Raw genomic sequence first — 14,672 nt, forward strand, 5'->3', positions numbered from 1 at the left:
ATGGAAAACAGAAAGGTAGACTCAATATCTTGACTATCTGGTTAAAAGGCCTTGGTTAACAGACTGACAATCCAATGCATAAAAAGAGGCCAAAATCGCATTTACCAGCTACATAAAGCATTGATGTTGCTGAAGATTACAAAATACAAAAAGCATTGCTTGCCTTTTCTACTTTCGCAAAAAAGCGCAAACACTGTGCACATCTTAACAATAAGACTAGAGATATCGTTTTCAGACACGAACAAATGTGACAATTTCTTATTTGCTGTGAATAAATAAAGCTCAACAACGAAACATTATAACATCAATTGGTGTCCAAATTTTGGTATAATAAGTTAATATCTCATGTATAATGTATTATTGGCCTTCTTAACTAGAAAATCTTCTATATCACGAGAATAACGATGTTTTAAGTTCTTCTTCTTAACACCTGGCATAGGCTCTCTTTAGACATTCATAGAGCAAAAGTCCAAACTCTTTTGGTATTACTAGTGGCAGGGCCACCCACCCTAATTCCCACTCCCTAGAATGCAAATACATCAAACTCTTGGACACAATAGCAAGATTAACCAACTAAATTTAAAATGATATCAAAAGTAGTGATCTTAGAATCCCAACAACTATAACCTCCAAAATAATGTTCATCTCCACGTATTGGACTCTCTAGTGACACAAAGTGTTAAACCATATACAACAAAGTTCCAATATTTCTTTTGCAAGACAAGCGCCTTCCAAAGAATGCCTGTTGGGCTCGATTCCTGAACCTTAAAAGCAGCGGATCTAGAGTCAAGACATAGGCAGCAAACCAGTATATAGAAATGCAAAAGTAGTGCAAATATTAAAATTAAAAAGAGGATTTTTACGTTTGAAACTGTCCAATAATCCAATCTGAATTGCTAAAATCCGCGTCACATCCACATGTTATGTTCATGCTAGCTACGATAAATACTGAGATTCATTTTGACTTAATGAATTTAATTTTCATATATAACATAAATAATAAATAATAATAATAATAATAATAATAATCACCAACAAACTTGAAGATTCAACGTGAGGGGCAGCTAACTTCTCTCATAGGCAGACACGAGGCAAAATGCCTCAAAAGTTTTGACCAACCCCACCTTTCTCTCCTCTTTTACCTCCCCACCTACTATAACTATTATATTCATCCAATCACTCCAACCTTATAGCTCTCACTTCTCATTTGCTCATTCCATCTTCCCTTTTCTTAATTTCAAGTTTCTTTATCAGACCCCAGCAACCCCAACAGCAACAGCCCACTGAAGGTGTGTTTCTGTGCTTCAACTGATTCTGTATTTTGTTCTGTCATATACCATGATTATAATCTAAACCCTTTTTTTGTTTTTTTAAGGTCTTTTGTTTATGCTTCCTAATCTTGTAAATAACGATCTTGTCTTTTATGGGTTGCTGGGAAGAAAGGAAATTATGAATGAATGAAGCTTGGACTTTTGTTCAACACATTTTTTCATCTAAAAAACGTGTCTTTGATTGGATACAGAGATTTAAATTGACCTGTTAATCTCTAATCACACTGCATAATCTCTCTTTCAATTACAATATTTAGATTGGTAATTTGGTTTTCTTTATTTTTTGAAGTGTTCATTGTTTCTTGCTCAGTATCCTATTTGTTGTTTGCATGTTTGATTTACTGCTTGCTGCATTTGACATTTTACCTTTTACCCTTTTACCTGCCTGTGGTTAAAGAGATGTCTGAAGGAATCGAAGAACCTAAACCGCAAAGAGCTCCCAAGTTAAATGAGAGGATTCTTTCATCTTTGTCAAGGAGATCAGTTGCTGCACATCCTTGGCATGATCTTGAAATTGGTGCTTATAATTTGACCATGATAAATCTCTACTTTTCGCTTTGCTATCTTCTTTTCCTGGAAGAAAACTAATCATGTTGTAAAATCTGTCTGCAGGACCTACTGCACCCCACCTTTTCAACGTTGTATGTATCCCCTCAAACTTCATCAAGTAACGAGCATAAATTTGGCATTAAGCCAAAATTAGTGAGAAGCAGGAATTCATAAAAGTTTGTCAATAAAATACTGCATATTGAACTGTTTGCTGGATTGATTTAGGTTGTTGAGATAACCAAGGGAAGCAAAGTCAAATATGAACTTGACAAGAAGACAGGACTCATTAAGGTATAAAACAAATCGCAGCTCCATAATTACTTTCCGCATATCTCAACTTTGATATTAAGATTGTTCTTAATGCTTTAAATAAATTCTCAGGTTGATCGGATTTTGTATTCATCGGTCGTGTATCCTCACAATTATGGTTTCATCCCTCGCACCTTGTGTGAAGACAATGATCCACTGGATGTTTTAGTTATCATGCAGGTGATTTGCCAGATTTTCATAACCATCTATTTTTAAGAAAGTTTTGTCAGCCAAATTCCATTGAGTGGTGGTGGAAGTTGGAACATTATGTCAAGGGGACAAAATTCTTGAGCCTAAGTATTGATTTAAATCGATGAATTAAACAGGAACCTGTCCTTCCTGGTTGTTTTCTGCGAGCCAGAGCCATTGGAGTAATGCCCATGATTGACCAGGTACTCTTCCAAACCTCTCAACTTGAACCCCGCCCACTTCTTTCTATTGAATTTTGTCCATGAACTCTAAAAATTACGGATTTTATGCTTTTAATCCAGGGAGAGAAAGATGATAAGATCATCGCAGTCTGCGCAGATGATCCAGAGTATACGCATTACACTGAACTCAATGACCTTCCCCCTCATCGCCTTTCTGAGATCCGTCGCTTCTTTGAAGACTGTATCCTTCACAATCTTACTTTGAAACTTAATGCATTACTTCAGATTTTTGAACTACTTGAACAACAGTACCATTTTTTTTTTCTTAACGTATTGCATAGACAAGAAGAATGAGAACAAAGAGGTTGCAGTAAACGCCTTTTTGCCTGCAGCCGCTGCTCTTGAAGCTATCCAGTACTCAATGTAAGTCTATCTTAAGGAACCACAAGTTTCTGAGACATGGTGGTCCAAGCTCCAATGTTTCTTGTTCGTTAAGAAAGAGATGAAAGTTCTGCATCCAAACAAATCATTCAAGCATCTCCTTTACCCGTCATTTCCCATTTCCCAAGTTTGATGAAGTTCTTGACCTGTATGTTTTGGTGCAGGGACCTTTACGCTGAGTACATAATGCACACCTTAAGGCGGTAAACATACAGGCTACATTTTCCACTAATTACAATAAGTCATTTTTATCAATGGCGGAGGAAGATTTTATGCAGAATTTCCCCAATTTTACTTTTTGTATTTTGGATTATGATTGATGCTTGTTTGGTTGATCAGTAAAGTGAAAGGAAATGACTAGAGAATGTTGTTTTCATTTGTTTAAATTGGGTATTCTATTATGATATCAATCTTACAACTAGTATTTTCCGATTCATTATGGATTTTTTTATTTATCAACATTGGGAGGAGAAGTACCACAAAACTAAGAGATAGTTGATCCATCTTTACGTTATGGGTTTTGAATATATTGCTCCGTGGTTGAGCATTTTACCCCAATATGATAAGAGTTCAGCTCTTGCCCTCCCCATCCCTTATTTTTTATTTTCTATTAAAAAAGAACTGTATCATCTTGAAATATTCTTGGATTTAGAATTTGTCTATTGCACCCAATTTGTCTTGGATTAATATTCTTGGATTTAAAAAAGAACAGTTACAATTAATTTCCTTTCCTAATTCCCTATGTTTGATGGAGAATTAACTTTCATGAAAATCAATCTGCGCTGGCTAGCTACATCAATTTAACGACAGCTAAAGGTAGTCAAAATCCATCCTAGCAGATTTTGACAATAAAATAGCACAGAAAGGCAATAAAAGTCCCTACCTAGTCAAAATGCACGTACTATTTGTCAATTTTAAGTTTTTACACTATCTCAGCCATCTTGGTGCGGTTTGGGAGTAATGTGACACTGTGACAAATACAAAGTCTTTTCCAAATTCTTACACACCAACTATGTCACAGGAAATTTAGAAAATTAATTTTTTTTTCACACGAAATACTTTTTAGCTCCTTTTCTCAAGATTTAGAAATATAGCTCCTTTTCTCAAGATTTAGAAATATAGTCACTCGAGGCATTTTCAAGACTCATTAGGTAGTGCTTGAACACCCTCGAGCAGTGCAAAACCCCTTGAATAATTAAAATTCTGAAAATTGAAAAAGAAAAAGGACTAAAATTCTTCAAAGCAGTTGGCATATACTATCATGGTCCGGATAGGCAAAATCACATGTATAAAATACCAAAGTCATTTTAACAGCCATACGAAAAATTGTTGTTGATACAAAAAATCAGCTCACATTTGCTACCTTTTGTTCAATTGGACATGCACGTGTAATGTGTTGAGTTCATTTTAAACACTTGAGATACAGAAAATATGGCATATCAGGTTGAAGTTACAGCTTGCTTCTGGTAAAATAGCAAAAGCAATGCTAGAGTTGCAAACACCACCCTTCAATGCCATCACGAGTATAACTTATTTAAAAGTTCCAAGAGAAGAACTGCTGCCGAGTCCTTGGCCTTCTTAACACTGGGCATAGGCTCTCCCACGCATTCGTCTGTCTGTCCCCTGTCGGTGGTATTCACACGTACTGCAAACGTGAACCTCTTTGCATGTGCAGGGCCACCTTCATTCACGCACCTAAAGATGCAAATATAGCAAACAGAAAACTAATTCAGTTGAATTCCACCTACTTGACCCTAGTGATAGAAAATGTTAAATATGACCAAATTGTTTTACTCCTATCTAGATGCGTTCAGAACTTCTTACCGGTAGAATGGCATGGGCCAATTTTTTCGCAAGCAGATGTCATTTAAGGTTTGTCGGGTAAATGTTTGGCTACCATTCTTCTTCTTCTTCCCATTCTCCTCCTTCTCTTTTGCTTCAGCTGTTTCCTTATCTTTCAAAGCAGCAAGTGCATTCCTAGCAGCCAGTTTCTGTGCCATCTTCTTTTGCGGATTCTGAGCAATTCCCATCTGGATGCCATCAATGAAAACTTCGACAGTAGCCAAATTTCCACTTCGAGTGGCTTTGTATTCCAAGCCTTCAGCCTGTTGCTGGCATCTTTCTTGCAGCTCTCGCACAGGATGCATTGGGAGTGTCTCTGGAGTAACCATTGGGTGCAATAGAGGTTGAAAGACCTATAAACATATAGAGAGATTGAAAGAGAACAAATTCTCTGTATCAGTTCCCCCAACTCATAACCAAAGAAAATAGAAAAGATAAAATGTAGAACAAGCTATGTGCCTCTACTATCTACCTTCCAAACGACTGCAGTATCACGTCCGCTGTCAAGAAAAATGGCACCCGCAATAGATTCAAAAATGTCCCCAAGAACCTTTGGAGCTTTGCAATCTCCCAAACCAAAGGAGTTGAACCCTGGCTTTGATAATTCATTTTGCACTTCCTTCACAAAGTCATGAATCTGTAAATGCAATCCAAAAACGCTAGTTAGGATTTAGGATCCATAGTTGCTGTCCATAACAAATCAAAATAACTATGCTAGACTATCAGCTCCCCCATTCAAGAATGATAATTTAAAATTTTAAAGGTGAGGAAGAAACTGAAGAACCTGTTTTTCAAGGGCACTTGACCCATGCCGAAGGTGTAGATGGAGTTTATGTTTTACAGCAACACGTGCAAAATTTTCATTGTTAACAGCAGCAGCTCGCAGGTCAGTCAACCTGCCTGGAGGCAGATTTGTGTATGTGAAGAACAAATGCCTTGTAATGAGATGATCTAAGACGGCATCGCCAACAAACTCCAATCGCTGATAGCAGGACACTCCAGCAGACGGTCGGGACGCATGACTAATGGCTTCTACCAAAAGGCCCCTATCTTTAAATTTGATATTCAAAGCACCCTCTAAGGCATCAAAGTTGACACTCCTAAGTACATTCTCTGGAACGGTAGATGACTTTGCAGTGCTCCCTACCCCATCAGGATTAAACTCTACCTCAATTCCAATCCATTTCATGAGATGGTTAGCAGCGTTTTTCCCGCCTTCTACATAATAAACTCCAATAAGTGCTTCGACAACATCTGCAAGTGTCTTGCTAGAGAGGACTCTATAAGAACTTGAGTCGCTCTCAAGCTCACCATCCTCTAGCTCATCATCCTCATATGCATCACCAGAGCGATCGATTTCACCTACAGGCCCATCCTCGTGATCAAACAAGGATGATTCTTCATCCTTCGTATACTCATCAAAGACAGGCAAGACCCCAGGAGCAGCCCACCGAGATGGAGAAAAGCGATCTGCTTGGATATATGATTGAAGTCCTTTCTTCAATGCATACTGATATAAAACCATGTTACTCACCATTTGTTGCCTCATCCTAGTAAGCTGACCCTCATGTTTCTGAGGGTATTTAAGAAAGAGAAATCGACTAACAACCCATTTCAGGTAAGCATCACCAAGAAGCTCTGCTCTTTCATAGCAAAACGTCTCCTGGCATGAAGCAGCTGTCAAGGCTTCCAAGATCTGTAGATAGGCAGCACACATCAGTCAAGTAGTTAATGGCCGCTTAAAATAAATAACCTGAGATGATAAAATACCTTTGAAGCAGGGATAGGATAATTTATTATATCTTTAAGTTCAACTGCAAGCAGCATGCTTTCAACCCTTCTCATTATCGAGGGCAATCTCTGGGCTCCACGGACAAGTGATCCAGGCAGTGGGTGTACTAAACACAGCTCAGGAGGGAGGAAAACATAGTACGTTTTGTCAAGAGTCTCTTCTGATTCACCATTGTGTTCTACATAAAAGCTTCATCAGTTCAAAGAAGAGATTAAAAAAAAAAAAAAGAAAAGGTGAAACATGTACTAATTCAATGGTAAAGAGTCGCATGTACCTTCCATGTGTTCAAATCGAGGAGACAGGAGATTCTTACAATATGAGACACCGCGTCCTCTTATTAGAGGTTGTTGTTTATAAACCAACTCAACTCCATACCTATATAAAGAAGATACAATAGCCAAATGCACCCTTTATTGTGCAAGAAGAAAGAAGAAAGCTTTTCCAATCTGTAAGGGTTTACAACTATTGTAACTGGAAAATTTATTGGAACATTTCTTTAATGAATCCAAAAATTTTCCACCTGACAATAATAAACTTCCTTCCAGATTACGATTAGGTGGTGTTTGGTTCATGAAAATGAAAACCTTTTCAGTACCCAGACAAGTGAAAAAGAAAAATGTTGTCATAAAATTCTACAAAATTTGTAAAAGAAAGTTTGGTTGGTAAAAAAGAACACTAAAGGGACTGTCTTTATCTGAAACTGCATTTGCAGATGAAACTCTATGTTTCCAACCGTACTAGAATTTTCAAAATCTTTTGAGAGTTTCCCGAAAATGGCTTACTCCTCATTTTTAGGATACACTTTTCATTTTTACACAAGAAAACAAGGTTTTTTAAATACCGATTTTCAGTTTTTAGTGAAAATGGGAACTGAAAATTGAATGCTATTCACGAACCAAACACAACCTTAGCTTTCCTCCTCTTCAAGCACGTAAGCTAGGGCGCATTGTAGCTATCAATTAGGAATCAACCAACTTCTAGGCTTAGAAGAATAAATCTAGAAAGGCATGATAAAGTAACTAATAACATCAGACAATCTAGAATGGCAATGAGTATGTAACTAATAACATCAGACAATCTAGAATGGCAATGAGTATCATACTTTTGCTTGTAATAATCAGCGTATGAGCTGTACTCCAGAGGGCCAAGGTAGCCTTCTTTCCTTGGGAAAGAGTTTTCTGCAGTCATATCATAGCATATTGAATCCACATAAAACCTCTTTCCTGAGTGAGCAGCTGTCACAATCCTCCCTACCAAGTCTTTGACACTGCTACAAGTATCTGCCATAATTAACTTGCCTTTAGGCAAATCCATACGCTTTCTCATTTCAAGGGCATCCCGATCTGGTACCAATCCAGAAGCTTTAACAACATCAAACCGTGCCACAGCACCTCTGATACCATAGGTTGGATGGGATTTTTGCCCAAAAGCCATGCCATTACGCAATTTCCCAAAACCATACTCCCTTCTGTCTCCACCTAGTGTACGCTCATTTGTGCCAAGGTAAACATCTGGTCGAGCTCTTTGAAGGGGATTGTTCCAAGCATCTGCACCATTTATATTTTCAACCAGATCCCAATCAATTTCTTTCATAGGATCTACAAACTTATCACCGACCACAGGAACAAACAAATAAGCCTTTGCAGGATCCCAAGGAGTGGTGGAAGGTTCAACATCCACATCCAGTACAATACTCATCAATCTCACATGAAAACTTTTAAGGGATGCCAACTGTACACAAAAATTGAAGTTTTGTTTAAACATCAGTAACTCTAACTCTAACAGTAAACCATTTATAAAATAAATACACTCCAGAATGGTAATAGATTACTAACCTGACTTTCAGTAATATCTATTGAACCCTTGAAGACAAGGGACACCTTTGTAGTCATGGTTCGAGCGATAAATAGATCCATATACATCGATAACACCTATTAACAGAAAATGAGTAAACAAAGAAAGGGGATGGAGAAATTAATATCATCACACTTATGGTACAAATGGAAATAAGGTACCTCTGCATCCAGTTCTTTGCCTACTAGAACTGCAAAATCCGAAACTTGAGTCAAGAATGGATCTTTTGAAGAGCCAACGTCTACACATTTCACACCATACATGTAAACATGAACCAATTTGGAGTCACTGCCCAAATCTCTTCTGGATAAGATCCATTCTCCCTGAAATGCCAAAGAGTAAAACTATGAATTCTGTAACACATCTGCGTAAGAATGAGGAACCTCCAACCAAGAATCAGCAAGTATTAAACATGGATCCTGCTATACTTAGACAGAATTAAGGGTCTAGTATAGTAAGAATATCTTCCAAATCAGATAATTTTACAGGTTTGAGGTTTATATTTTGCATCAATTAGTGCAAAGTCCCAAGCTTTAGATTGCTTTTTCAGAACACATATATTAATATGAACCCAACAAGAAGAAAGAGAATTTTTAAGAATTGTTGTAAAAACCTTAAGAAATTAAAACATTTAAGAAAAATTTATTGCTCTGCCTACCCAAAGATCAGCAATTATAATCTAAAGCATATGGCATACGGAATGAACGAACCTGTAGAATATTAGCTACGCCTTCAGGATAGAACTCTCTGTGCCTAGCAGTCCCAGGAAGTGGATCTCCTTCATCAGTCTGGTCAACCTGTTCTTTTTCTTCCCCACTTCCCTTGTCTGGCAAGAGCATGTCGGTAAATGCTCCCATTTCATGGAGTTTCTTGCAAGCAGCCAAACAAACAGCCTGCATAATAAGGAAAATATAAATGAACATCCTTGGATGATGTGAAGCAAAGGTATCATGATCATAGAAGAACAAAAGCACGCCTGTTGTGCAAGGTGCATTGAACTGCACACGGGACCCTCAAGTGTCTCAAATGGTGCATTACAAGGGAGTTGAAGTTTGCATGAATATTCTGTGGGACCTCCTGGCTTCTCATGCCTCACCATGACAAACTCGGGACGAAGAATTGAATACCTGAATAACAGATTTAAGGAAAAATCAGTAATATGCAGCTACAAATCTTGGATGTTCTAGCATAAACATTACTCTGACGAAAGAAGAACCTGTCACTGGGAAGCTGAGAGCAGTAGAAATGTATGAGCCCAACAGCAGAATTTAAGCTTACAACAGCACCAGTTGACTCGACCTGGTACACTGTACCTGGTGTTGTATCCACTGAAATTAACCTAGAAGTATCCTTCAGATGACTCAGGTCAGTTCTCTCTATTGCTTCTTTCCGTAAAGTCTCCTCGCTATTCCTGGCATTCCTTAAGAATGCTTCATGCGACAGATTTCCCCTACAAGGAACCCAAAAAAGAAAAGAGAGTTTGTAATCTGCTATCATATGAAAGATAATGAAAAGATTAAAGTATAGTGACAAATTTACCCCACACATTTAAAAAATTAGATTCAAGTAATATGAGCAATTTTATGTGAAACACAATAAACAGATCATCATGACCGATATTAATGTTGATACAGATACCAAGCAACTAAGTACCTCTCCACCATCAAGATGTAATCTGACCCAGGTTTTCTAGCACGACCCCTAGACTGAATGTAAGCCAAAACAGTTTTTGCAAGGTCAAAGCGAATAACAACATTGCACTGCCGAATATCAAGTCCTTCCTCAGCAACACTAGTGGCAACTAATAATGTGACCTACATAGAAGAAATTCTTATATTAGAGAACATCTAACCATGAAAGTTTTGCCTTCCATTCAATTTAGTCCAAAAGTGTAGTGCATGGCGTTTATACATACACGACCATCCCGGAATTTGGCAATAGTATCCTGCATTTGGCAACTTCGCATTTCCTGACTATTGTTGTGCCCAATCAAGCTTGCACACTCAATAAAACCTAAAGAAGGAAGTTCTGCAAATACCTGCATGCTTGGAAACACTATATGGTGAGGAACTTGAAAATATTCAATAAAGACAGAGAAACAATGTTTATGAACTCTATTTTTTTTTTTAAAAATAAATTAAAAGAACAAAATCTATCAACAATTACAACCTTAGGAAGGACTAAAGCAGACACAACTCGCTCCACAAAGATGATTGCACGAAAATCTTCTGTATGCTGATACTTGAGAAGTACTTTAATCAGTGACTGCACTTTTGGAGTCACCTTCCCATCAGCTACAGCAGCTCCTATTACCACATCTACATGCTCCCCACCAGAGACAACTACACCACACCAAGTAGGCAACTTTAGAAGAAATGCCAATCAAATGAACTCATTAATGATCAAGAGCATGGTCGACAATAAATAGGCACAGCAGATGAGTATGGTGTTTGTGGTCCAGTTGAGTAACCCTGGAACATATTGAAGGCTCATCCAGCTCAAGTAATTTTCCCTTGAATGCTTTACATGGTAAATAAGAATTATTTATACATGATCTTCAATGATATGGGGCATTTCATGTGCAGAATGATGATAGAAAACTCTCCTCCACCAAAACAGTCCAGGATACGTTCTAAATTTCAAGCATACAGAAATTATTTTCCATATTTTGACATTCTGTAGTCTAACTTTAACCAATGACTTTATTTCTTCTTTTAATAGCTTGAAAACAAATTTTCAATTTCCTTAACTTTCCACTTGTCATAAGTCATGAATAACTCCCAAAAGGGGACCAGCATGATTTTTTTGGCAGCTCGAGAAATCTAATTTCTTAAAACTTATTACTGAACAGTTAACAAAAGTAAACAGCCCGACTAACCATGGCTATCAGGTAGCTCTCCTTCTTCTATTTCATCAGGGTCATTTTCATCGCAACAAATGACACTTTCCGAATCTGCCACTTTTGCTTCCTTGTCAGAAACAGCTCCCTCCGATAGATGACATTGTAAGAGAGATACAACTTTACTCAGGTAGGATTCCTGAAACTTGACATCAAGCTGGTAGTTTGCCCTCTCATCATTTTGCAGAGCTGTCAAGAAAGATTGTGCAACCTGAGAAAATAACAGACTGAGCAATAGTTTCACAAATGATTAAATAGCTAATCTTGACACATATATTAATAATTGGTACCTTGTAAGCACACCATTGACCCAGTTCACCGAGTGCATAATTGATAGCCCTCAACTTTTGAATTAAGTTCACAGCCCCATCACTTTCTGTTCTTTCGGAAACACCATAAACTTGGCGCAGCTCTTCCTTAGCCCCAGCATCTCTAGCTCCCATAAACTGCCATTTACTTTTTCTAGAGCTAGACTTTGCAGCTTCTTCAACTTCCCCTTCCATTTGTTTTAGCTGCTCATGAAGGGACCATAAGCTGGCTGCTTTGTCATACTGCACCACAATTTCGGAGGGCGTTGGAACATGCTTTTCAAGCTCCTTACGGTCTTTTATGGTACAAACGATGGAATCTAGTTTACTTTCGAGATTACGAATCTTTATTGCGCAATCTACTTGGCTGGAAACACCTGAATCAAACATAGTCATAAGAAGCATCAATTTATTGTGATTTAAAACATTGCCATGAAAAAAACTAGAGTTGAATTTAAGATGCACGATCTTGAGTAATGTCATAACTTGACAAAAGAAAAATACCCTTTAAGTTGACAGGAGAAGCAGTCATTCCAAATACAGCCGGTCTCTTCTCCTTTGGGGTTGTGTGATAGAACTCAGACATCACTAAAGAATATGGATGTTTCTTCACAGCGTGATGACACTCATCCAGAATCAAGAGATTGATTGATTCCATTTTTATAATGCTGTGCCTCAGAATGTTCAACAGAATTTGGGCTGTCATTACCAGAACCTGCAGGGAAAAATATCAAATAGTAAACAAGAATCAAGGACCAAGCAGGAACTATCCTAAGCAACAGATGATACCCAAAAAAGGCATTAGAAGTGAAAGTGTTCAGAACATGAGAAGAGTAGCAAACTACATGTTCTAATAACAAAAACTGTAAGACCTACCTGTTTTGTGTCGAACTCACGCTGCCATCTTCGGGTGTCCCAGAAATCTTGACCCATCTCACCACAATAATGGCCCACTTCGTAACCAGTTCGCTCACGAATAGCTTCTGCTTGCTGAAATTGAACAAGAAAGGGAAAAAAAAAAAAAAGGCATAAACTCAAAATGTGCAAATTGCACCAAAGAAAGTAACACTTATAAACAGAAAACAAGTCTTTAAACTTACACATGCATTACCTGATAAACAAGGGGAACTTTAGGAACTAAAAATACAGAGAGCATCTTCTTGTTCTGCCTTTGCATATCATTGCAAATACTTTGGATGAGGAGAACAGCAATGAGCGTCTTTCCCGCCCCTGTTTCAAGAAAAGCTATTGTATTTCTCTTCTTCGCCTGTTCAAGAACATCCAATTGATACTGCCTGGCTCTCTCCTCAGGAATTTTTTCTTTAACCTCTTCGGGTTTCTTCTCAACCTTCCCATTGCATTCCTGGTTTTTGACATCAGTAATCTTCCCTTCTTTGTTATGATCAGGTTCGTAAGGCCCTATTCGAAAAACAATATCATTCGTTCCCAACTTATCCCTCTCCCAATAACCCTTTGCCTCCCTATCTCTACCACCTTCCCTCCTATTATTACTACCATAATTCTCTCTTCTCCTAGTCCGATCTCTATCCCTATCTCTATCTCTATCCCTCCAATCAATATCCTCTGAATCACGAGGCCTCTTCCTACTATAACTATTCTCCCTCATGTGATGTTGCATTCTGCCTGAAGCATAATACTTCTCATTCCTGCCATCATCCAAAGCAACCCTCTTGGGACATCTCTCTTCACCATTCATCTCTCTCCTCCTCACAACCCCATTGCCCCTACCCTTCTCATACTTATGATAACCATTTCGATCACCCTTAGTGTCTCCATTAGCAATATCCAAATTCCTCCCACCGGTTTCACCATTGAGCCCAACCGAGCCATTAACTTCCACCGTCTTCGAAACCCCAGATGCCTCCATCTGAAAGCAACCCTCCACAGCAGCATTGCCAATAACACCATTGGCATTGGCATTCGAATTCGGATCAATCACGCCGGGGAGGCCAGCTCCGCTCTTGATACTGTCAAGAATGTGATCAATTCCCCCGAAAAAATCGCTCACCAGACCATCTTCCTCCTGGCTGCAGTCATTGCCGTTGGCCAACACCGGAGGACCACCAACTGGAGCGTCGCAGAAATCAACCAAATCACCAATTACATCACATGATATGTCCTCACAAGCATCGAGCCAGTAGGAGGAATCTCGAATGGCCTCCGAGCCATTCCCAGTCCCAGTGTTCCCTGAAACCCTAGCCTCCTCCTCCATTATAAGCTCACAGCTCTACTATCTACTAAAGCTATATCTATCAGACTATAATCAGTATCTATAAGTATAGCAATCTATATAGTAAAATTGTATATAAATCTATGAAAAGCTCAATCCCATTAGCAATAACAACAACAATTAAATTGAAATTGAAATTGAAAGATAAAAAGTGTTAGAGAGAGAGGGAGAGTAAGAGAGGAGTGGATAGACCGTACGGAGACGCAGAATGAATGATGAAGAAGATGGGTTTGTTTTAAAAGGAACCCTAATTAAGACCATGACCAATTTTTGTTCTTGTTTTCGATTTTTTTTTTTGGATTTTGGGAATTTTTTTTTCTTCTTTCTGAGATTCCACGGTCTATCTACGCCTATTATGCTCTCTCTATCTCTCTTCTTCCTTCTTTGACCAGAGACCATAAACACTCACGCTCGCTCCATGCTCTCTCGCTCTCGATTCTTTGCTCTGCTTTCAGATTTAGAGAGAGAAATGGAGCAGAGAGGAGAGAGAGAGAGAGAGGACAGTAGCCAAAGCCAAAGACACAGAGACAACAGACACACGGTTTGCTTTTTCATGCTTTTCGAAATTCCCTTTTTGCCCTCTTTCTACTCTCTAATTAATATTCCCTTTTTGCCCCTCCTTGTCCTCTTTTCATTGAGACTTGCCACGTGGACATTCAACGTTGTTCTGATTCGTTGGCGAGTTGGACAACACTTTCCACTACTTTGTACTTACCACTCGCCAA

General features: G+C 38.4%; 2 protein-coding genes across 2 annotated transcripts; one reads left to right on the forward strand and one right to left on the reverse strand.

The window, feature by feature from the left end:
• Nucleotides 1-1,160: 1,160 nt before the first annotated feature.
• On the forward strand, nucleotides 1,161-3,437 carry LOC117617566 (soluble inorganic pyrophosphatase 1). The gene is made up of 9 exons (XM_034346995.1): nucleotides 1,161-1,289; nucleotides 1,729-1,848; nucleotides 1,944-1,972; nucleotides 2,106-2,171; nucleotides 2,262-2,369; nucleotides 2,516-2,581; nucleotides 2,681-2,801; nucleotides 2,902-2,983; nucleotides 3,166-3,437. The coding sequence occupies exons 2-9, from the start codon at nucleotides 1,731-1,733 to the stop codon at nucleotides 3,206-3,208; spliced, it is 633 nt and encodes a 210-aa protein (XP_034202886.1). The 5' UTR covers nucleotides 1,161-1,289; nucleotides 1,729-1,730; the 3' UTR covers nucleotides 3,209-3,437.
• An 833-nt stretch (nucleotides 3,438-4,270) lies between these two features.
• LOC117617414 (endoribonuclease Dicer homolog 1) lies at nucleotides 4,271-14,465 on the reverse strand. Its single transcript, XM_034346771.1, has 20 exons — nucleotides 12,808-14,465; nucleotides 12,573-12,686; nucleotides 12,201-12,411; nucleotides 11,679-12,073; nucleotides 11,368-11,599; nucleotides 10,659-10,831; nucleotides 10,405-10,527; nucleotides 10,143-10,303; nucleotides 9,706-9,939; nucleotides 9,466-9,616; nucleotides 9,200-9,382; nucleotides 8,651-8,812; nucleotides 8,471-8,566; nucleotides 7,738-8,366; nucleotides 6,910-7,010; nucleotides 6,614-6,813; nucleotides 5,628-6,539; nucleotides 5,316-5,480; nucleotides 4,826-5,196; nucleotides 4,271-4,696 (listed from the first exon to the last, which is right to left on the reverse strand). Exons 1-20 carry the CDS (start codon nucleotides 13,927-13,929, stop codon nucleotides 4,519-4,521), a joined length of 5,913 nt encoding a protein of 1,970 aa, XP_034202662.1. The 5' UTR covers nucleotides 13,930-14,465; the 3' UTR covers nucleotides 4,271-4,518.
• Between the last annotated feature and the right edge of the window lie 207 nt (nucleotides 14,466-14,672).

Source organism: Prunus dulcis, chromosome 2, assembly GCF_902201215.1.
Source record: "Prunus dulcis chromosome 2, ALMONDv2, whole genome shotgun sequence".
Classification (NCBI taxonomy): Eukaryota; Viridiplantae; Streptophyta; class Magnoliopsida; order Rosales; family Rosaceae; genus Prunus; species Prunus dulcis.

Bases quoted from the DNA above. Each gene is read 5' to 3' on its own strand.
- LOC117617566 (XM_034346995.1), top strand. From the start codon at position 1,731: ATGTCTGAAGGAATCGAAGAACCTAAACCGCAAAGAGCTCCCAAGTTA. The intron at 2,172-2,261 runs GTATAAAACAAA...ATAAATTCTCAG, and splicing joins AGAAGACAGGACTCATTAAG to GTTGATCGGATTTTGTATTC. The intron at 2,370-2,515 runs GTGATTTGCCAG...TGAATTAAACAG, and splicing joins ATGTTTTAGTTATCATGCAG to GAACCTGTCCTTCCTGGTTG.
- LOC117617414 (XM_034346771.1), bottom strand. From the start codon at position 13,929: ATGGAGGAGGAGGCTAGGGTTTCAGGGAACACTGGGACTGGGAATGGC. The intron at 11,600-11,678 runs GTACCAATTATT...TTATTTTCTCAG, and splicing joins GTCAATGGTGTGCTTACAAG to GTTGCACAATCTTTCTTGAC. The intron at 8,567-8,650 runs GTACCTTATTTC...TTCTGTTAATAG, and splicing joins GCAAAGAACTGGATGCAGAG to GTGTTATCGATGTATATGGA.